The 24,813-nt window shown below is 36.3% G+C and overlaps 1 protein-coding gene across 3 annotated transcripts in view; it reads right to left on the bottom strand.

Moving 5' to 3' along the window:
• Positions 1 to 3,243: 3,243 nt before the first annotated feature.
• The window catches only part of FAT4 (FAT atypical cadherin 4), a 170,325-nt gene continuing 148,755 nt past the window's right edge, over positions 3,244 to 24,813 (bottom strand). For 2 of the 3 annotated variants that reach the window (XM_024745170.1, XM_024745171.1), the window contains exons 12-18: positions 19,796 to 19,881; positions 18,401 to 18,580; positions 14,967 to 15,091; positions 13,072 to 13,289; positions 8,782 to 9,043; positions 7,619 to 7,621; positions 3,244 to 6,194 (exon numbers count right to left, since the gene is read on the bottom strand). In XM_024745170.1, coding sequence (XP_024600938.1) covers positions 4,330 to 6,194; positions 7,619 to 7,621; positions 8,782 to 9,043; positions 13,072 to 13,289; positions 14,967 to 15,091; positions 18,401 to 18,580; positions 19,796 to 19,881 — 2,739 coding nt within the window. In that variant the 3' untranslated portion in view covers positions 3,244 to 4,329. The remainder of the gene's footprint in view (positions 6,195 to 7,618; positions 7,622 to 8,781; positions 9,044 to 13,071; positions 13,290 to 14,966; positions 15,092 to 18,400; positions 18,581 to 19,795; positions 19,882 to 24,813) is intronic. The other variant, XM_024745169.1, reaches the window with a different exon arrangement.

Below are 24,813 nucleotides of genomic sequence, written 5' to 3'. Positions count from 1 at the left end.
TAGCATGGAGGAATTCCCTGGTGGTGCAATGGTTAAGACTTGGTGCTTTCACTGCTGAGGGCCTGGGTTCGATCCCTGGTCGGGGAACTAAGATCCCACAAGCCGTGCTGCGTGCTGCGTGGCCAAATAAATAAATAAAATAAAATAGCAGGCACACTCCCAAGTCAACATCTAGCCCTTACACTACCTTAGTTGGCTTGCAAGCGTTTGTCTCCACTAGCTATTACACTGCATAGTTATTACTGTATTTGTTACTTATTGATGGCTTGTCTAGCTCCTCTACCAAAATGTAAGTTCCTTTGAGGAAGGTCTTTGTCTATTTTCTTCGCTGTTTTATCCCATGATCTAGAAGAGTGTCTGACATGTAAAGAACACTTGATATTGTCTGTGATTAAATGGATTTACCCAGGACATTGAACTTCTTTATACCTCAGTTTATTTCTTTGTTGATGGAGAATGTTGTACTTCATGGACTTTGGTCTAGAATATATTTGCTTGCAATGATTATCATAGATGCATAGGTTATGTTAGAATTGAATCACTGATATTTATCTGTATGCATGAAAATTGTATGCACCAAAATTTATTAGAACCTAGTGCCTTTTGCCTCTAACAATAAATGGAAGTACTGAATCATGTATAATACTGATCTATAACTCTTGGACTGATAAACGATTAAAACTGTTGGCTGGCTCAGTAGTGGTAACCATATAAATTACTAATAATGTGACATTTCACTCAAAATACCTTTAAGGAATATATACTAGATTAATTACAGATTAATTTTATTTCACACTGAAAGCTCTAATAAAATGTATCCCAAAATACACTTCACTTCTAGGCTTATTTTTCCTAAGGGGAATGTAAATTCAGTCATCTTAGAATGTTAGTCCTTTTAAAATTGAATCTATTACATAAAATAATGAGAAAATGAAAAGTGCATTGCTGAATTACTGATTCAAAATTTAAAAATCATTTTCACCTTTTACACATTAATTTTATCATAATGTTGAATTCAAGTGAATAAAAATGCATTTGCATGAAAAGAGTGATTTTTTAGATGTGTTGTCGGGAAGTAATAAAAGCCACAGGGTGATATTTTTTTTTTCTTATAAATAAAATATAAAGAACATAGCTTTTAATAGTTTAAGTCAGTTATCATTTTCATCACCCTTTGTGTGGGTAAACATTTTAAGGGCAACATGTGAGGCAGAAGTTGTCCTCCACTCCCTTCTGATGCTCTGTTTTCCTCAAATGATTTTAACATATCTGAACAAGTGGTCAATGAAATCAGCAAACTTAGAAGATTTTGGAAAGAGCCTTGAAAGCAACAGCAATGGGTTCCTTAAGAGCTGAGTGATTGGAGTCCTGTGCCATGTTGCCAATCCAAGCCCACAGATCTTGTGTCTGAGTGATCACAAGCTGCTTTTCCTGGCAACATGCCCACTAAGATATTTTCTATGTGTACCTGAAGGAAAGTCATGTTTCCTCCACAACAGACATGCAGGAAGAGCCCCAAAGAGTGACTGTATTCCAGGCAATCCAATATACCCTTGCAAGGGCTGGATTAAAATTCTGAAGGCATGATTTTATGTGTGAAACTGCAGGTCACCACTAGCAATTAATTTGTGGGGATTGTTACCTTGTCAGTTTGTCTTCAATCCCCATTCCACTACAGTAACGTTATGCCATGTCACTGTTTCGGTAAGGATTAATTTCCATTTTGAGTGAAAATTTCATTGCATACATTTTTGATTTGTTTTGCTATATAAGTATTGTTCTTGCTTCAGTGGAAAAGATTTAAAGAAGAACCAAAGGCTAGAAATTTTCCAATAAAAATTCTATCTCATGCCGAAACTGGGATTAATTAATCAAGGGAATAGTAATTCTCTAACTCACAAAGAATTCCTAGAGAATTAGAATACAGAATCCTGGCATCACATTCCTTCTCCTTAACCCTTAGCTATAATCATGTTTATCATTTTACTTTTAGCTCTGTTCTCAATTATAGAGTTTATATTCTTGAGGACATTGAGATGCTTCAGAGTTTCTCAGAAAGAAAAATGTATCCTGTTTTGAGTTATGCAAAGCTAGCAACATGTTCCCATATTTGGTGCATAGATTCATAATCCTAAAATTCATAGGGAAATACTAAAATATGTTGGCTTATTGCAGGTGACCAAAAAACCCCCCAAATTAGATTAGCATCTTACACTCAGTCCCTAAATTGTGTTATATGAATACTATAATTTAGATTATACCCACATTTTATTTTCTATCAATAATTCTGGCACAGATCTCAATCTGTTGTTATTAATTTAAAATATTTTATTTACTAAAAGGTTTTTCATATGTTATGTACTGAGAACTTTTACATACGGTTAAAATCTCTATTCATTATGGGGCAACCAGTGGTAGAGGATAATATTCTCAGCAAATATTAGGTGTGGGGCAGGTATTTAATTACAAAAAGTGCTGAGGTCGTGACATAATTTGCAGAAGTCCTGTTATGTCAGATATAACTATTTATACACCACTGGATTTCTTCCGGGCTAGTCTCCTCTCCTGGATTGTTTCACTCTTGGGTGAATATGTGAAAACAGGGGTTTGTCTTGGCTAAGATAGTACGTAAAATTTGTTTAGAATTTATGCAGTAGAGCAATCAATAAATTAAACACAGGTATGCGTTCCAGAGCTTTCACTGTCATTCTTCCTACCCACGACTGGATTTAGAAAATTTGGGGCTGCATCCTTGGAGAAAATGAGACCCAGACATTTTCCCATAATTAGCTTTAATTCATTGCTACTCCTATTATTGTAAGCCTGGTCCAAAGCTGGCCTTTAGTGAACATATCTAGGGGGAACTTCCAAGCATTTTTTGCCAGAATGCTTAAACCAGGCTCATAACAAAGTTAGTCTCCTAAGGTCCAACGTAGTCTAGACTCATTATGCTCTAGGGAAGTCCAAGAACTCTGACAGGTAGGAATGCACTAACGCGACCTTAAAATATCTGTTCTGGCAATTATCCATACTCATGTTTTTTTAAAGAAAATGATGTTGCCCATTTATCATTTAACTTGTCATACCCTATTGACAAGTAAAGACTTTTCTCAATTGGGCATGGAAAGAGTATGGGAAAAATGAAAAATTAATAGTACACTATGAATGCAAAGTATTTTAAATAAATATTTTAATTCTATCGTTGGCATTTAAAAGTAGAAAGCATACAGTATGTTACAAATATCAAACTGTGAAAAATATGAACGTTACATAAGTAACAAATGTAAAAAAGGTATTTTCTTACCTTCCCTGAAAGTAAGAAAACCATTCAGCATAGGAAAATATCAGTATCAAAAACACAGCTTCGGTGTAAAAAAAAGTTTTTACACAGTATTAAAAAAAGGGTCTACAAAATGACAGAAAGTAAGAAGTGTTGAAATTTGACTTTATATAAATTATAAAAACTGGGTACTTGGGGTAAATGTTAAATGGCTGAAAACTAAGTCCAATCATAGGCTTTCTTTAGGTTGATTCTTTAAAATTTTAAAAGCATAGAACATTTTTCAATAAATAACTTTTAAAAGTGTCTCTGAGAAGTGTTGTTAGGACATCATTCCACAGCAGGAGAGCGGCAGAGTTCTGGGGACAACATTTTGTTCCAAGTGGAAGCCTGATGAAAGTCAGAAGACCAAAACTGTTTACAAAAAAGATTCGGAATTTTTAGCAAAACTTTGTAAGAAAGTTCTAAAGTGCTGAACAAAATGACTTAATTTTAGTACCCACTGTCATGACAAACATATTCAAATATTCAGACATTTCTGAGCAACATCGAATACGGAATCCATAATTCTGAAAAGTGTTAATACTTAGTCGTTCATTCAAGGATAGGAGGGCTCTTTCTACACTTTACAAAGATGGGTTAAACCTCAAGGATCTTGCAATGCAAAACATGACAATAATAATACAATGGAAACAATACACATACCCCACCGTAAAAGCACAAGTTCATTTCGGCAATGGCAACGGTATTAATTTTAAAAGTCACAAATCAAACATTGGTAAATAAGAAAAACCTTTCCAAATGCTGCATGCCACATGACTAGTTACAAAATACAATGCATGCAGGAAAAGAAATTCAACCAAACATATTTAAATTAAAGAGTTGTTCTGAGTCTGTTTCAGCAGCATTGTGGTTATTATTTTTAAGTTTTCCTCTAACACCAGTTCATACTGGCCTGTTTTGCAAATGTGACCCACCCTATTCAGCAACCTTACAATGGTTTGAGTGTTTCTTGTTTTTTATATTTTTATAACGCCAGCACACAAAGGTCACACATACTGTTCGGCTTCCCCATCTTTGGGGGCTGGTTTAGTGGTCCCACCTTTGCCTTCTTCGTTTGCTGCTGCTTTTTCCGGGAGAGATGCCAAATCTTTAAACACATCTACATAATGGCCAAAGCCAGGGCCCCAGTTCAAAAGGTTGTCCCAGTTGAAATTCCCTGCTTGCTGCCCAAGCTTCAAGGGCAGTGTGTTGTCAGCAACCCCAGGCGCTGCTGCCTGTGTGCCCACGGGTCCCCCCTCAGCCCTGCGGCCGTGGTATCTTCTAGGCTTCAGTCTGGCTCCGTAATTGTCTTCGTCATCTGCATCAGATTCATTGACTTGAGATAATTTGGGCATCCTGGAAGTATATACCATTGGTTTTTCCCTGTCATATTCCATTTCTGAGCAAGTGAAAGACTCATGAGAGTCACTATCAGAGGAAGATTCTGGAGCCGGGATGCCGTCCGCTGGGTTCCTTGTTCTGGACAGTGGCCTTCTGCAGTCCTCTTCTGAAGAAGACCTCCCGTGATCTGCACTGCAGATACTTGGGTTTCTAGGGCGAGGGGTGTTTAGCCTCTCCACCTCCTCAATGGAGAGTCCTACTGGTGGAGAAGATTCCAGAGGAATCTGCCCAATTGGCTGCTTCAGGCGACTCCCCGGTCTAGAACCATGAGAGGCCATGGCCTGAGGACTCTTGCTTCTCCTTCCCAGCCTTGCGGCGTAGTTGAAAATGCCGGGTTGGCACACGTCACCGTGCATTTCCAAAGTATTTCCATCCCTTATTGGAAGATGCAATTCCCTGGCCGGGCTGTTTCTGTAGAAAGTGGAGGACTTGGAGAAAGGAGCTGGGCTGTGTCGAGACAGAGGGTTGGGAGTTGGGCAAGCCGAGTGGCTCAGGGAGCTGGATCTTAAACCTTGACTGTAGGAAGGCTGGTAAGTCAAGCTGCTGGCTCCTAAGGGCATGGGGGACTGCCTGGCGAAGCCTAGCGGACTGTGCCGCTGGATGGAGAATTTCGGGGTGTGGCTGCGGAACTGCTTGTAGTGTTGGATGATGTCTGCGTCCGAAGGGGCGATGCTGCTGGCGTTGTCGATGTCATAATGCTCTATCTCTTGCTCCGGTGAAGCCAAAGGGGCACTGGGGATGGTTTCTGAGTTGTGGGGAAGATCGGTCTCATCGTAGATGAGGTAGGGGTTCTCCCTTTCAATGATATCAGGCTTCGGGTTCCCTTCGGGCTGTTTCCTCACGGTCATGTCCTCCCCGTAAGGGGGGATGTTGTCTGGATCATCAAAAGCAACGTTCTCACTTCCCTTTTTCTTCTTCTCCTTCGGTTTCTTCTCCTCTTTGGGATTTTTGGCCTTCTTTCCCCGGCACTGGTTACACAGAATCAGGCTCAGGACCAGGAGGGCCAGGACGGTGGCACAGCTGCCCACGATGGCAGGCACGGCCCACAGGGGCAGGGAGATCTCCTCGGGGCCCTGACTCACAACACAGACGTGCCCTCCAGGACTTCCAGCCTTGCACACCCTCCCCGGAGGACAGAAGACACCAAGACAGGCCACCACCGTCTCACAGGTCCTGCCTGTGTGTGACTCCGGGCAGCTACAGGTGAAGCCGGAGTGCAGGCCTGGCTCACAGCTGCCCCCGTTCTGGCACGGGTGGGAGGCGCAGTCCCCGGGGGGGACGCACTTGTACGCGTGCCACTGATTGATGCACAGCAGATCTCCCCAGCAGGGGTTACTGGCACAAATGTTCGGGCCACGACAGCCCATCTTCACTGAGGGATCCGTCTTCGAAATGGAGGCCAAGCTGTGCTTCCCGCTGAAAGGAAGACTTTCTCCGCCGTACAGCACAGAAGCGATGCAGCCATCAAACCCTGCCGGGGCAAGAAGGAGCAGTAAGGCGTTTTAGGGAAAACCAAAGGCTTAACAGGCTGCACAGATCTGCCGAAGAGAAGTTTCACAATCACGTCACGAGAGTTTAGACACCACAGTCCCAGCGCCATCATCCCGTCCGAAGGCAATAAATCCGTGCATATTACAACAGAAGTTAGCAAGATGAGTAAGATTTCCATAACAGAACGTGGAGCAGATTGCTGGCATCCTGCTCTTTCTGAACATTCATGAAGGGCGCTAACAGGCTGCGTCTTCGTTTAATCCCTCCTTTAATTATCTGTTGGTTTTATTTTTAGAGTCTATGTACCAAGAATTACATACATAAAAATAAATTTTATTTTAAAACTACTTAAAAAGAACCAAAATAGGCCAATAGGTTCAAGTATTAGATCTTGCGCTCTCAGTGGAGGTGATACTGCTCCCAAGGGGGGAGTTGAACATAGCTTCTTAAGGAGTAAAAGAAAAATCTTAGCTATTACCATGACTTGTGGGCCTCCAAAGGGCAGATATATAGTATACTTGTGGCAGGGACACGGGGGGCGGGGATGTGGATAAATCAGGAGGTTGGGATTAACATATAAACACTACTATGCGTAAAATAGATAACCAACAAGGACCTACTGTATAGCACAGGGACTCAATATTTTGTAATAACCTATAAGGGAAAAGAATCTGTATATGCATATCTGTATGTATATATATATATATATATACATACATACATATATATGTATAACTGAATCACTTTGCTGTATACCTGAAACTAATAGAACATTGTAAGTTAATTACACTTCAATAAAAAAAATGGAGTATACTCATTCAATTAACATTTTATGCGGTAGTGATGGCACGGGTTGGAAAAGAAGATCTAACACAGCTCCTTAGAGGGAGATGATTTTAAAAAAAGTTGAGAAAGACTTTGTTACACTAATATTTGTGTGCTAATATTGCTAATGCTGCAGTCACAAAGCCCAAGAATATATCTTGACACTAACAAAAGGGCATAATTTACATTGGCTTATTTTCTTACAACATCTAAATGAATTAGCATCCATATTCTAAAACAAGCTAAATACATAAGAACTAATTATTACCTAGGGTTTAACTTTTATGCTTCGACTCATTTACTCTGCAACACACTTTTCAATTTTCCTCTTCTGTGGTGCATCATTACACCCTAGTGTCATTTCCATTCCTGATAACACTCTTTTTCCATGAGTTCCTGGGACATCTGCTTTTGTTCCTCCTCTCCTGGTTTTCTTTCTATGGCTGAGTCCCCTTTCTGTCTCATTCTCCTCTAGACGGCCATTGGCTCTTAGAATTACTCAAGGTAAGGCCCTGGGCTTTGTTTTTACTCTACACCCTCATATTTCCTTATCATATCCATGCCCAGTACTTCAATTACCTGCTCGACACTCATAACTCCTAAATAAGTATTTCCAACTGGTCTACTCCTGATTTCTAACCCATCTACCCAAAGGTCTTTCTCAAAGGCGCTCCAAACAACAAAATCTTGATGTTCCCCATAGATGTATACATATATATATATTTTGCACCCTTCTGCAGTTTCCTCTCTTAGTGGCACTACTCATTAGTTGGAATGTCAGAAACCTTCCTGAATTTTACCAAAAGCATCAACACTTTGGCTCATTTTCATTCCTAAAATATTCTTCCCTGTCCACTACTTTTAAACTCCTGTGCCACCAAACCAGTCCAAGCTCACACAATACCTTGCATAGATCACTGCAGTATCTTCCCAGCTAATTTATGCAAGTCCCCTCTTGTCTTTCTCCAATGTATTTTCCATGGTGTAGCCGGAAAAATCTTTAATGTCACTGTATATCTTATTTTGATACTTCTGTGATTAATTTTTCAGTAACTTCCCATTGTTCCAAGAATGAGATAAAAATTGCCACATAGTCTAGGAGAACTTTCATTCTCCAACTTCATCTTTCATCTGTGACATCAGTCCCCGATATTCTGGGTTCTGTGATCCTGACTTAATCTGCTTCTTTCCCTTTAGTTCCCATCAATATAAATTAACTTTCATACTTTCTCATCCTCATCTTCATAGTTCAGATTTAAGTACAAATGCCAATTTCCAGAGAAGTTTCCCCTTCTCCACGTTTTTGGCAATCTCTTAGAATTCTATATTCTTCCTCACATCATTTATCATAGGTTAAAATAATATAGTTACTTGTGTAACGATTTGATTGATGTTTGTCTTCCTTACAGGACCATGTATTCTATGGAAAGAGTCCACCATTGTAGTTCATGCCAAGTACCCACAGGGCTGTATGTTGTGTGAATGAACAAACGGATGAGTAAATGAATGAATGTATAAATAAATATTTGGTACACAAGGAAAGGATCAAAACATCCTGGGCTGAGTTATGAACTTGGTAGAAAATGCCTAAAGAAAGTGACGACCAATAATTTATTACCAACTTTCTAAAGGTAGTTATGATAGTCTTAGAATATTCATAATGGACATTAACAGATATCCAACTGCTTTTAGAGGAACAATTTTACCTTTCTTTTGTGCCGCTACTCAACACAAGCATTTACCTGTTTGAGTATCTCGATGAGCTTGATTGGGAGGAATTCCTCCAAGAGATATAGTGAGCACATCGAGGCCACCAAAATCCTGAGTAGGGTGAATGATATCTCTGTTATAAATTCTGTCAATGTACAATACTGTGGCTGTTCCATTTTTTCCAATTAGAAAAGTATGCCAGTGGCCATCAGCAACGTAGACTTCAGGAATATTTCTCTCCACTTTCCCAGCAATTCCTGCATCTGACGTAAAATGTACTTTGCCATTCTTAATCTGTAAAATATATTAAAAGTAGTGTACAATTAAACTATGGTATGCTTGAATAAAAATAAAAGTGTTGTGAAACCTTAAAACATTGATCAGTTTAAAGCAGAGAGAACAGTTGAGGAGTCTGGTTGTGTTAGAGTATGCCTTTACAATTTTAGGTAACATGTACCTTCACATATAATAGGTTCAGCGGTTTTCAAGATATTCTTATATTTATAACTAATTTTTCAAGGTGTATAGATTTATTTTCCAGAACGCAACTGAGATAAATAATAGGGTGAATGCTAATTTAAAAATAGGTAAATCACACCTTTTTATGAGTACTTATATGTTAATGGCAATTGCAAGTTTAAAAAAATTGTTTCGTAAATGGCCCATAGCTATCAAAAAATTTTAAAACTATATCCAAAATGAGAAATCAGTGATTAACTATAAAATGAAGCATAGTTGGAAAAGTGAAGACATGAAGAAATTGTTTTACCTGTCATCTATTACACACTGGAATTTTATCTTAAAAAAATCATGCTTATTATTTATTAAGATGACCATTATGATGAATAAAGGGTGAGTTCTTAATAATGAGGCATCTGGACAAGTCTTTATTTTGGCTGTCTTTTAAAATTTATCTAAGGGATATTTGGTTTCTTTTACTTCACCCAGTAGAACATTGGGTAACAGGATGCTCTTACTCCAGTTTCCAGATCCCAAGTTTCCAGTTTTCTAAGTAGACACTTAGAAAATGAAATAATTTATAAGGCAGGATGAAAAGAGCATAATCCCATCACTACTGCCAGACAGAGCCGGTGCCTCGGCCGGGGGATAAAGTGGCACTGCGTATCAAATGACGGGAATGAAAGGATGGATCCGTTTATTTTGTCACTCAGATCAAATGCTTTTTCTACATGCAACAAACACATCTGGTAGAATTAAAAATGAGTTCATTTTTACTTTATGGAAAATATGCCTAACACATTTACATAAGTTATTCATAATGTAATATTTTATTAAAGCAGTTTCTCCAGATAGTAATATATTCCAGTACTGAACCCAGGGGAAAAAAAAAAGAAAACTGTGGTTAAATGACAATAACATTTCATCGAATGGGCAATGTCTCATGAAACAGACAGTGAAGTAACTCCTCTTTGGTTATAGCCAGAGTCCTTTTGGGAAAGAAGCCTTGAGAAGAGCCTTCTGCAAACTCTGTGTTTCTCTCCTAAGTGATCACACCATGTCATCCTTTCATTCGACCAATTTCTGATGACAGGGTCCTTGGAACATGCCATGGAGTAGGATGAATAAGAATATATGTTTCCATTACAACATTCTTCATGTTCTCCTTCTCCCCAATAATACTCTACCTAACTCTTCTACCCACCCTAACTTATGAAATGTCATGCTCATTTTTTGCTTGGTTTTATTTATTCATAGATTGATTTGCTTATTTATTTATTTTTGACTCTGTAGAGCTCGGAATCATCCGAGGTATGTACGTCATACCTGGCCTCACTTCAAAAGAAAAACAAACAAGCAAGCAAACAATACACCAAAAACCAGAATTGATTTGGAGTAGAAACAAAACCCATCATCTGGCATTATTACATTTCCAAATATGGAGATACCCAATGTGCCGTGAAAGAAGAGAGATTTGTGAAACACTTTAAATACAGTTCAAAAGCCGTTATACATAAGAATGCTTTTCTTTTGTTTTCCTCTCTGAAATTTTCTCTCCTTAGTTTCTTTTTTTATCTGAATTAAAAAAAAAAAGAAAAAGAAATAAAAGAAGGGAAAAAAGAGAGAGAGAGAGAAAAAGCAACTGTCAGAAACTGAGCCAAAAGAAAGACAGAGGAAAACCAGGGGCCTTGGTCACTGATAAGCCAACTGATAAGTAACAGTCCATTCTAACTTGCTTCCTCGCCTGGATAAGCAGATCGGATTCCTGTCATCCAAGTAACTTGCTTACTTACAAAAGTCACTCTCTTCCTGTCTATTCAGTTCTTCTTAATCACTGTTTCTTTTTAATCTATTTACTCCACCTGCCAAACCCCTGAATCTCTGAAAAACCGCCTTTCAAAATTTTCATACAAAAGAAATGTGCATTTTGGTCTGCATTAGTCATTATTTTTACTCATTTTCCCTTCAGGGAAAAAAGAAATCTCTAAGTGCTTGCTACCAATGCAACGAAATCTGGAGAAGCTGCATGCTGCTGTCCTGTTGGAAATGAAAGATTTTATGGTGACAAAAACGGATGTCAACATTCAGCTTCTTCCTTGAGGAAGAAAAATATTCTGTCTCCAACTTCTTCAAGCACATTGTTTTTGTATCTCTTGGCTTAAAGAGATAGCATACAGAAATATTTCATATGTCATTTAAATGGCACGAGGACTTGGAAGCAGCCTAACAGATAACGCACAGACCTCAATGTCAAAGCCTCTCAATGAATATAAAAAATGTTTCTGGGAGAATATGGTGGTCTACTTCTTTCCTTACTTTCTTTACTTCCAATACACTTTTCAATGAAAACCATAAACACCGAATAATAACGTTATACAGTGACTTAGGTGTTTCGTTTTGCAGCAGTTACTCTATTAATTCTGGATCTGGGCTCTTTGTTTCAACGATGGAGGTAAAATTATAACCTGAAGATATTCTTCAACTGGATTAGGGCAGAGTTTCTCAACCTCAGCATTGACATTTCAGACTGGATGGTTCTTTCTTGTGGGGTGTTGTGGTGAGCACTAAAGGGTGTTTAGCAGCATATTTGACTTCTACCCACTAGATGTTGGCAGCAGTACCCTCCTCACTCCCAACAACCAAGACAATAAAAATGTTCTCAGGCTTTGCCAAATATCCCCTGTGGAGGGGTGGTAAAATCACCCCCAGCTGAGAATGGCTGGACTAGGGGGATTATGAGAATTTTAAAAAGATTGTTTTTTATACTATTTAAAGCTATGTACAGGTCACATAACAATCGAGTTGGCTTGGACAAAGAGAAATTTTGAGAATAAATAAGCTGAAGTTTAAAGGTGAATGTCTGTTTTTATTTTTAGCATTTTATGTGAATTAAACCTAGTAATTTTCTATGCATATTGCTCTTTTCTTTATGAACTAAGCTTTCAGTAATTTTCAAAATATTGAGTTATAAGTGAAAATAATTCAGGAAATCTGGATTTGTTTTCTTAAGAATTAACTAAAATTCATATAAAAATTACCAGCAGATTTATAATAGACTGAATGATATTAATAAAAAAGCAGTTGATATAACTAAACTAAAAAAAATGATGGTCTGAAAGATGGAGTCTTATTTGTGGGAAGGAAAGCAGAATAATCATTTTAGAAATTAAGAAAGCTAAGAGCTGACAGGAAATGCATATGTAATGAAATTATTCACCAGTTTAGCATCTCATTTATAGCTGAGAAAAAAAAAATGTGTAAAAGCCTAATGATAAATCAATCATGAAATATAATGTTTCAGAAATATTTATTTAGAAATTATTTGGAGGAGTTAACTGAAATTTTACTTACCATAAATTCCAAAGGTATTTAATTTCACAGGATTTACCTGAATAGTGAATTGAATATATGTTCCAGAATAAAGCCAGAAAATTTCAAAAAATTTTTTATTCTAATCATTCCAATTAATATATACATAACAGTGTTTGGAATAATTCTTGGAAAAACATATTTTTCCATTTCAAAGACATACTATCTTTTTGTTTCACTTTGTTTAAAAGTAGGGTAAAAACTATAAATTTTTATCTGGCAAAATAGATTGCAACAAATTCTTTCTTGCTGGCCTACACAGCAGTGCTCTCTACTCTAAACAAAAGTGTTTAGAAACCAAACCATTCAGTTCTTTGTTACTCTGACCAATGCCTGAGGAATAGTTAAGATAGATGATATTGGAATAGTGCCCAGCCTCAGTCGGAACTCTAACGGGTTGTGAAGAAAAGGATAGAAGTTATGGGAGAAGTGATTTAAACCATGACACAGCAGGCGGTCTAATCAAATGAAGTCACCATTAGCTTTTATCTTACCTTCACAGTAGTGTAATTGCTGCTTTCTTGGATATGGATTAAAATGCCATTCTCGCTTCTTGTCCTGAATTTTACTTCCAGACTGTTCACACCAAAAGGTTCCAACATGGCACCTCGGATGCTCTGTCTCAACAAATACTCCCGCTTCTCATTCTGACTCATGTGGTAGTCCAAGCGCCCTTTGCCTTCTAATGATAAGGCCGTGTCAGGAGTAATAGCTGAAAGCCAATGAAGAAAGGGAAACATGAATGCATCCAAAAGGCATTTCTTAAAGAGTTTCTTTGGTGACAAAAATATTATAAAAAAAGAACAATGAAAATATTAAGTTTTTGGAATTAGTGTCCCTTAATCCTCCTCTGAAAAAATAATTCCCACTTGTGAATTATTGTGTAAGTTGATTTCAAATGCTTAAATCTATTTCAGAACCATGAAATATAAAACATTTTATGATAATTATTCATTTGGAAAATATTCATTAAAATATTTGATACATGCTACATACATTATGAATACCTCGAGAGATAGCCACATGTTAAAAATATACAGTTGAAGAATTTGATTATAGGTTTCACTGTGCTTCTAAAATTAGTAAATCCATATATGTTTCCACAGTTATAATGATTTGTAATCTTTAAAGCCTCTAACATGGAAAATTTGAACAAAGAATTGTACAAACATTCACATTTGTAAGTAACTTTATTGGTAGCAATAATCGCATCGAATTTAATTTGTCATCATGTATAAACATCATATGTAATTATAATTTTTCATAATCTGATAAAATGTTCACACTTCTGAAGTATAAAAGTGTGTTATAGCTAATAGAGCTAAAGAAAGGACATAAAGAAAATGAGCTCAAAAGGGCTTCAGCAATGAATGGTACATTTTAAGAAGGTAAACTTTGTAGTATGTGAATTATATCTCAACTAAAAAGAAAAAACTGCAGGCATTGCTCAAGTGAGTGACATTTTATTTTCCAAATATAGTTGGGTTCCTACCTACTAAATACTCATTACTTTAAAAAATATCATGTGACAATGTACTTTTCCCATGTTTTGATTTTATCCTAAATAAACACAATTATACCCTGCTACTAAGATTTTTTGATTATAGTATGTATGTAATTTAATCATAAATTTCTATTCATTCTCATATTATAATAGAATCAAATGACTACTTAAAAAGTGATCAGATAAGTGCAATGATTTAAGCAGTAACCACTTATCTGAAAATAAAGCAATTTTTATAAAAGAGACTCCATTAGGGTTAGTTAGTGGGATATACAACTTGAAATTAGAGAATGCCATGTTCTAATGATGGCTTGAACATCATTAATGTCTTAATAACAATAAAATTAGGCTTTAGAAACAAATAACTATTAAAAGAATTTAAAAAGTAATATTCGAAGCCAATTCCAATAATTGCAATTTAAAATTTAAGTATCACCTTGAACTATAATAGATTTTATTGCCATTGCATGTTTTGAACTCAGTGTTTAGTGATTTAGTACTATACTTTTCAACCAAATACAACATATTCACCAGAGAAATATCCCCTAGATGCAGATAATATTATGTCAAAGCCTGAATATAGCCTCTGGCCTTGTAAATTGTCTAGCATTCCTATAGGTCAAACAAAAATAACTAAGTGATATATTTATAAAATGGAAATGAAGGACGTATTTAGTAAATAATTCTAAAAGGATTTCACTCTTTCTCAGGTGAAAACATGAATTCAAAAATGTCACTGTGTTTTACCAATTATTGCCCATTTAATATTTTCAATATTTAGAATCAAAACATAATTCTTTTACTTCAGTTACATATTTGGGTGCATATATTTATACTTTTAATGGTTATTATAATTTCTGATGGAAGATGAAACAGCTTGCATACATTTTTCACAATATTTCCCAGTCAGTCCTTCTCTGCAATGACACTGCTGCCACGACCAGTAATCCGTACACGTGCCACCATGTTGGCAGGGACTGTGAGTACAAGCACCTTCTAGTCTAGGGCATCTAAAATAAACAGAATAAAGACGCATAAAGCACAAAATCAGGTGGGCGGAAATTTGTTAAAATTAGATATAAACTTTTATTAACCTGTTTAGCTTTCATGAACTCATATCTTTGAAACTCATGTTACAACTATATTTGGAGCATCTAATCTAACAAGGTGTCCTGTAACACATGCCCTGTCTCATTCATAATGGAGAAGATTAAACAAAATAACAACTTACACAATAAAGAAAAGAGGTGATCATTCCTTTTTTTAATTAATTCTTAATTGAGCAGAGCCTCTTGGTCAAATAAACACTTTGGTTCATGTGCTCTCAGGACCACATTTTTATCTGAATACCCATCTCCTCCACCAGACAACTCACGCGCCTAATGTTTATTGAACGGCTACTACCTGCCAAGCACGGTTCTAAGCATGGAGATAAAGTGATGAAAAAAATCCATGTGTTCATGGAATACTTCTTTTTCCTTGTGGAGGACACAGACAAAAAACAAAAAAATATATAATTGTGTAGTATGTTAGAAAGAAGGAAGTTTTATGGGAAAATTAAGGCAGAGAAAGGGGATTGAGAGTTTTGAGGGGATTGCTGGATCTCTAGGTTAGGGAGTGAAGGAAGGATCTGTTTTCATAAAGTCCTAAACAAAGGGAGAGAGAGAAAAGTATATATGATAGAAGATCATTCCAGGGAGAGGAAAGAGCCGAGTGAGGAAGTCCTGAAGTGAAAGTGTCCTTTGCATGTTTGAGGAACATCAAGTGGCCAATATCGTCAGAACAGCGTAAACAAGAAGAGCAGGTAGACAATGGTAAGGAATTCAAGGGTGTGGAAAGAGCTATCTCAAAAATGGCTGGGACTTGGGGCTTTCCTGGTGGCACAGTGGTTAAGAACCTGCCTGCAAATGCAGGGGACATGAGTTCGAGCCCTGGTCCGGGAAGATCCCACATGCCGCAGAGCAACTAAGCCCGTGCACCACAACTACTGAGCCTGCGCTCTAGAGCCCACAAGCCACAACTACTGAGCCCACGTGCCACAACTACTGAAGCCCACGCACCTAGAGCCCAAGCTCTACAACAAGAGAAGCCACCGCAATGAGAAGCCCACGTACCACAACGAAGAGTAGCCCCCACTCGCCTCAACTAGAGAAAGCCTGTGTGCAGCAATGAAGACCCAATGCAGCCATAAATAAATAAATAAATAAATAAACAAATAAATAAAAAGAAATGGCTGGGAAGTGACCTAAGGACCTCCACGTTTGCCACCCATGCTGGATGTCTGCTGAACACTCTAAATTAAAACTGCTGAATAGTTGTTAAGTTGCAAAAAGGAAAGAATAATGTTGAGAACTGGACTTTTTCTGGACTAAAGAAAACATACCTTTCCCCAGTAACAAACGAGATGTGCTCCATAACCCAATCACATGTATAGAATAATTTTACCCTCCAGTCCAAATTCTGCATTAATTTCCCTCATTTCCCTATAAAAAAACCCTGCCCATTTTCTTCTGGTGGGACATTAGTTTGGTTTCCCCTGGAATCTGTGATCCCCAAGTTGCCATTATAAGACCCCAAATAAAATGCCTTTATGCCTCTTTACAGTTCCTGGTCCATTTGGTTGACAAGAGGAAGGTCAGCCTTATAAGTCAGGGTAAGAACTGACCTCTGTTTTTATTTTATTTATTTTTTCTTTTTAAAAAAATTTTGTTTTATATTGGAGTATAGTTGATTAACAATGTTGTGTTAGTTTCAGGTGTACAGCAAAGTGATTCAGTTATACATATACATGTATCTATTCTTTTTCAAATTCATTTCCCGTTTAGGTTAGTATAGAGTACTGAGCAGAGTTCCCTGTGCTACAATAGGTCCTTGTTGGTTATCTGTTTTAAATATAGCAGATTGACATGACTTCTGTTTGCTGGTGGATTGAATGTGGTTTGTCAGAAAGAGAGGAGTCAAAGGTGGTCTACAAATTGTGGCTGACCAGGTGGGTAGACTGAGTTATTATTACCTGAGATGGGAAAACCTGGAAGGAGTGGGTTTGGGAGAAGTCAGGAAGGAAGGCCAGAAGTTCAGTTTTAAACTTAAGTTTGAAATACTTGTTAGAAATACACACAGGATATTCCGTATGCTGTTGGATATGAGGGTCTAAAGTTCAGAGGAGACGTCAAGTTTAAGATAAACATTTCAAAGTCATCAGCTTTAGCGATACTACTTAAAAGCAAGGACTATTAAAAATGACTTAAAAATGAATATAGATACAAAAGAGAAGAGGTTAAGGAGATGGGAAGAAGAATCAGAGTAGAAAACCGGGGGCATACCGTGTGCTGGTGGACAAACTAATAACGTTGTTCTTAATGTTGCTGAAGTTCAAATAAGATGAGACTTGACCATTGATTTTAGCAACACAGTGGTTATTGATCACTTGACAGAGACAGAACAATGTGAAAATGGGATTAACCAAGTTTAAGAAAAAAGTGGGGTGGGGAGAAATAGAAGCCTGAATTGAAATGAGAAAAGAAACACTTTAGAAAGCTGGAGTACTGTTTTAAGAAGGTTTGGGGGGATGGAGTCTATCACATAAAAAGGGGTTGGTCTTTGTGGGAATAAGAACAGTTCATTCAATAATAGTATACAGGGTAGACTATAGGCTGCATGGGAAGATGTGGAGGAGTGAGCTTTGGGAAGTTTTGTTTCGATTGCCCCAATTTTCTGAGCAAGTTAGGAAGCAAATTCATTAGCTGGAAAAAGGATGCAGGAGATGATGCTTGAGGTTTATGGAAAGAACAGGCATGAAATAGTTACTGAGGAAGTGAAAAGTGACTAAACTAGGAGAATATAATATATTGCCAGGCAATAATGATGGCTGCACTAGAGGCTAACAATCAGGAATTTAAAGAGACTATGAACTCTTCAAGAGCAAGGATCTGCCTTGTCCGTTTATTTGAGCCTAGGGCCAGGCCAAGGGAATACGTACATTTATATGTAAAACTATTTAATTTCAAATAGTTTTTGTACATATTATTGCTAACACTTTTATATTACTATGTGCCAGGTTCCTTTCTATGTGATTTACTTACTTAACTCATATATTCTTCACAACTATGTAAGGTAAAAGGTATATGCATATATATATGCACACATTCATTTGTTTTTTCCAAAATTTCACAGCTATAAGTAAAAAATTGAAATTCAAAACAGCATAATACATTTGGTATTTTTAGGGCTTTGGGCACAAGAATTTCATATTTTGATGTTCAATCATCATACACTTTTGGTGTCTTTCTTTAAAATGGTAAGAAATAAGGTTGCCATACTGATCTAGGATGCCTTGTGCTGCCAGAGCTTGGCTTGGTTCCAGAGGTCTTCCATTGACTGCAAACTCCATTATACACCCAACAAAATCGTGGCTTTCCACGTGTCCTCTCCTCTGAAGGATTGGTTCTAGCGATCTGATACCTCCAACTGTGACTCGATTTGGCTGAATGTCAAGAGTCCTGCATAAGAAAGGAAAGGTACGTGTATTAGTACCAATGCAACAGATTTCAGTAGAATGTTTAGCTTAAGAAGAGGTGACTAGGGACTTCACTGGTGGTCCAGTGGTAAAGAATCCACCTTCCAGGGCAGGGGACATGGGTTCTATCCTTGGTCAGGGAACTAAGATCCCACATGCTGCCGGGCAAGTAAGCCCCATGCCACAACTACTGAGCCTAGGTGTGCCTCAACTACAGAGCCCACGTGCTACAAACTACAGAGCTCACGTGCTCTGGAGCCTGTTTGCCACAACTAGAGAGAAGCCTGTGCGCCACAGCCAAGAGTCTGCTCGCCACAACGAAAGATCCCGCGTGCCTCAACTAAGGCCTAATGCAGCCAAAAAAATAATAAACAAACAAACAAATAATTAAAAGAAGAGGTGACTATAATTTTTTCTGGCATGTAGTAAAGCATGGTATATTTGAATGGGAAACATTACCTATGGACGCATGTCCTCTAAATAGATACCTACAGGATTGTTAGATTTTCAGGGTATGAAAAATAACAAAACTAATGGAAATAATAGGTTCAGTTAGTCACATGAGATGTATATAACAATGTTGAGTCTTAGAGAAGGAGCATACTATCGGAAAGAAAATAAAATGCAGTAGAAGTGACAACTCTAATATTAATGTCAGATTATGTTTTTCCTTCACTACAGAGATTATAAGGAATGCCAATAAGTTGATTAAAACAAATGAATGATGTGTCACTATTTCTTTTTCTCTGTTTGTTACTATTTCTAACAAAATCACTATGTTTTAGGTGAGGTAATGTTGTATTTCACCTTCAGGTGCTATTGAAAAATATCTGCCAATCATTGTCACATACAACTTTCAGAAAATACATTTAAAAGAGGTGGGATACTTATCCTAACCTTCTTGCAGGACCCAGATCACGTGCAACTATTTCATGAAGCTTCTCAAAGAGGACAGGCTATGTTCATCTTCCCTTTTTCTAACTTTATCCTCATCTGTACCACTTCACTTTTACACCCTTTTTTACACATGTTGTAGACTACTTACTAACTTTTTATTTTATAGTATGAAAATCCCTTTGGAGAAGAAAAAATATCTTAAACTTTTATATAATACTGAGCATAATAAAATGATTGTTATGGTATAATTTCATTTTGAATGTCAAGGAATAATAAAGATCAAACTAAAAATTTTACTTACCAGTCATCTGAAACTGCCACATTACTAACAGTGCAGTACCCTGGTTCTTGGTTCTCAGAACAAGAGTCCACAGTTAAGGAAGCTGCCTATAAAGCAAAAGAAAGAGATGTTTAGTTTGGATTCTAGTGACTTTGTTGTCCTTTTCAGCCAACACTACCCAGGACTCGTTTCTATATGGACATGATTTTAAATTTGAAATACATTTTTGATGTAGTATATTATAATATTATATAATTATAATACATGCTCAAATTAGGGGTACATATTTCTTTGATATATCCAAAGTTAAAATTGTGAAATTATTGCATGTAAGAAGTGGGAGGGTACTTTTAAAAATCTCCAGCCCCCTTGTTTTATAGATGAAAGAATAAAAATGTTATTAATGTCTCTTAGGATATCATACGTTAGGTCTGGGACAGCTTCCTGGGATTACAATCTTAAGAAAAATGTTTATCCTACTATCCAACTATTCCAACAAATAAAAAAAAATTAGATTCTTAAGTTTCAAAAGTTTATTTCCAATAATATTTCAGTCATATTCACAAAAAAGATTTTGGGAGTATAATATAAATACTATTACTGCAAACTATGAAGATCGTAATACTTGTATTAAAGATAAAGTTTGAGATAATTTAAACAAGTCGATTAGATGCTTTTTTCATTTATAAGAATCATTGTTTATAAATGGCATATTATAGCATATTTATGTATAATCTGAATGCATTATTATATATTGCTATACAGTAGAAACTCACCAATAATATTTAAACCACAACTAACTAATTGTTTTTGTATCCTAAGGGATGCATATTCCCCTGAGACAAAAGCCTTCTGTTTAGTAGGACAGATTAACACTCCATGTGATCAATAAGCAAAGTCATCAAGTCAAGGTCACCAGGACCAAGAATATGATGAAGTCAGGGCTCTCTCTATTGGGCAATGGCCATTGGGGATGGCTGTGGTCCAGTTTAAGACCATGGTGGTTGCATAACCAAGTTACTCTGTGCTCTACAAGGCTGTAATGATGCCCCTCCTTTGTTTCCCAGACTGCAGTGATATTCTGCAAAACTTTGGATATTTTAATTGGTGAGATTATAAAGTTGATATTCAGAATGTGGTATTTCAGAACATGGCCAGTAATTCATAGGAAGAGGCCTAACCCCAAATCCAGAAACACAGAAGGACTGAGGGTTTCTCCTAATGCAGAAAATCAAAGGTTCTACCTAAATTTACTTGAGTACCACAGGACAAGACTAATCCAACTTTGTCCATTTGTATAGCAGAAAAATAAATACTATGAAAGCATTTATAAGAACAATTGTCTTGAGGACAATTGTCTTGGGGCTCCTCAAGGGCCTCACTTACCAGGTTAAAGGAAAAAAATTAGCGCTATTAAGTCTAATGTGGTTCAGAACTTGGTAGGATCCAGTAATTGTAAAGTCCCTTTAGAGTGTGATCAGTCTTTGGGGGATAATTGCAGTCTCTTCTATTGCCATACTCCCTCTTTCATTTTTCCTGATCTTCTCCAATTTAGTATCAGAGTTTATGGGTGGGGATGGGGGGCTCATGAGATCTCATGGTGCCTGGAAAATTCTTTGAGAAGCTCAGGGGCCACTGCTGGGTAGAACTGCCATCCTATGATTTTCAACCTAGACTGGCCCAGCAATATATATTTTTTGTTTACATATTTGGGTTCCATGTAAAATTTTGAGAAAAGGGCTGTTCTGCTAAAAAAAAAAAAAAAAAAAATTAAAAACCGCTGATCCAAAACACCTTTGAGGCCATCTGCACTGGAATGTGAATTATAGGCTTAGATTGGTGTCCTGTGACACATCAAGGCATTTTTATGGGTATCATGACATTTGTTTCTAGGTTTTGCTCCTGAGAATTGGGCTGCCCAAACCTTTTAGTCATGTCCAATTTTGTCATCATCCTGTAAATGTGGATAAAATCTTTTCATCATGGTCAATATGTTCTTTACAAATGTAGCAATTTCTCATTGAAAACTGCCCTCCTGGGGGAACGTAATAGATTTCATGGTTCCCCAATGAAGAGGGAGGTGCTAACTAGCCCTGTGGCTCCGAGTACATCATTATAGTAACTGCTTTCCTTTAAGGAATAAAGAGCTGGTATTACAGCCTTAAAATTCCCTTTTAGTACCAATAAAAAGACATTTTCACACTTGTTCTGTGAATAAAGTTTCTTCAGTAACAACAACAAAAAAAGAGAATAATTGTCATTTGAGGTTAATTTTAATGAAAGCAAAGCAAATGTAGGAAACACAGCACAGGGAAGTTAAGCAAGTTAACATTACCTTTGACTTAAATGCAAAAGTATCAGGTTTTCTATCTTCTTTCATTATGTATGGAAATGATTGGTTTCCTTAATATCACCTTTTTATTGATATTGCATATGACTTTAAGGTATTGTCCATAAAAATATATATTTAGGATTTGTAAAAGTATATCTTAAATACTCACATTTCAGAAATAATAAATAGGGCCAATTTATACTTACTGTGCCTCAAATATTAGTGTCTAAATATTTAAAAATATTTCTATAAGTTATTATAACTGATTATAAACTCCATACAACAAACTCTCATAAGCCATGTAATTTTTTTTTGCCACTTTCTCAAATAACTTATAATAAATACTAATATTTTTAGGGAACATTTACACTTCCAATTCTATATCAAGACTTTCATGTCCTATTTAGTTAACTCTTTCAGTAGTTTTTATTTTTTTTTCCAGTGATCTATAAAATTGAGGACATTCAATCTCAAAATAGGTATTAGGTTTCCATAATACCATGTATGTTTATGTTGACTATTAATTTAAGCACAATTCCTTTCAATTTACTTCTAAAACAAAATGTTAACACATCTCTATGTATACTATGTAAGCTAGCCATCCATTCTAGAGGTACTTAAAGTTATTACAAGCTAGAGAGTATCACATGGATATTTATGAATGCTTTAATTAGGGAAAAAACCTTGCATAATAGTATCATATTTTCATGAATGTTCATACTTAATTTATTTTTTCTTATTTTCTAAAAGCTTAGTGATACAACTCAAAGGAAAAAATACCCGAGGGAAAGTTTTATTTGAATAATAGCTCATTCAATTTAATCTTCAGAGTTAAATGTACCTTCTTTTACTGTTGAATATTTCTACCACTACCACTGTAAATTGAGATATTTTTATCCTGTCTATGCAATGATTCAAAGCTGAGAAGTTAATGATTTTGCCAGTTTCCAAAAAAATCCGTTTGAATTGTAGAAAACAACAGATTCAAAATCCAGTAGGGCCTTATTTTGGATGTTTTCTGAAATAGGGAGAGATTTTTCCTCTGATTGAATTAATTATGACAAGGGCATTTTTTCCACATTTAGTATTATTCAAAACCTCATGACTATGGTGACATATTACAAACGAACTGAAATAACTTCTTTTTCTTTCCCTTTGGGCATATTTCATGGTGCCTCTTTCTCTGTTCGCCCTCTTGCTTCCAAGCCCTTCTTTGATAAAATCAAGTGTTCATGAAGTTTAAGGGGACCTTAGAGGTCACCACGTAAAATCCTCTCTTCTATATAAGAGCCCATTGACAACATCTTAGCAATATGGTTACCTTATGTATGCTTGGAGGGTTGCGGTGAGTGGTATCTACCAACCCCTTTAGGTTTCCCTTTCAGTATTAGAAAATCATTATGGCTAACATAAGCACCAATCTACATATACACACCAGACTCCACATTTGTCCTAATTTTGTCAGATTCAATATGACTGGGTACATCAATAATCAGGGACACTGGAATTTTCTAAATCCCTATTCTCCTAGAGATCGTCCTCTAAGCACACTGGTTTCATATTATGTAGGTGCAAAAATATCTCAGGCAGAAATGAGTGCAGTAACCTATTACTAATCTGAAAAATTATTCCCAAGATGTATTTGTTATAACTCTATTAAATTTATTAAGTACCTTTTCATACAAAATGTATGCAATTTTAGATATAATTTATATTACTATTCGTGATAATGTTAAAAATGTGGAGATATTATCTTCACATTTTGATTTTCTGTCCAATTAACAAAGCCACCTGAATCAGTATCAAATCAGGCCTCCAATGAGTGCTTTTCAATAGATTTTTTACATAGATTATTTTTAGAATCTAAATGATCTTAATTATAATTATTGTTACTAAATTTTGTTTCATTCTCATTTTCAAAATGGGGTAATTTTATTAACACTTTATAAATTAAGTGTATTAGAAAAAAGTTATAGTTACAGATATTAACACCAAGTTCATAAGGAAATGGAAGACAATATAGAATTAAAATAATTCATAAATTTGCACTCCTTTTTCTGTTTTCTCACCTCTCATTATATTCAAATAGTATACATCTAATAATCTAGTAGGGTTCTGAAAGCAACACAATGGATGTGGTGACTGTACCTGATGAAATATCTGAACAGCCAATCTTGATCATGCTGACACAATTATTTGGTCACATTAGGGTTAATCACTATTCTCTTTTTTTCCATAATTGGAAATAGTTCTGTATTTTAAAGCTATTTAGATCTTCTTTAATGTAATAAATTAGAGTGGAGGAGAGAAAAGCCATTGTATCTGAGGCCAATTCAACATAGATTTATAGTATTCCTGGAAACAAATGGAGAATTTTGTCCTTTGATAAAGACAACTTGTTATTCATATTTGTCAGAAAAAAAATTAATGTTATAAGGTAGCTTCTGTCTTATAGCTTTATGAAGTTGGTAATTATAGAGGGCACAAAAGTTTTGCTTTTAAACCTAATTATGGATCACAGAAAAAGCTAGCAAAAACATGGTAAAAACATTTTCAATATCGCTTCTGCAAGTTGCTTACGTGTAGTACAATACAAAGTATTCCCGAAGTTTAGTGGCAAAAATACTTCTCTCATATGATTCATTTCATCCATCTCAGAACTATATAATTACCATATTTTTCTAGCTTGTCATAGAGCCAAGAGGTA

The sequence above is a fragment of the Neophocaena asiaeorientalis genome, unplaced genomic scaffold, assembly GCF_003031525.2.
Source record: "Neophocaena asiaeorientalis asiaeorientalis breed wild unplaced genomic scaffold, Neophocaena_asiaeorientalis_V1.1 scaffold65, whole genome shotgun sequence".
Lineage (NCBI taxonomy): Eukaryota > Metazoa > Chordata > Mammalia > Artiodactyla > Phocoenidae > Neophocaena > Neophocaena asiaeorientalis.
This window is presented reverse-complemented; position numbering and strand designations above follow the sequence as displayed.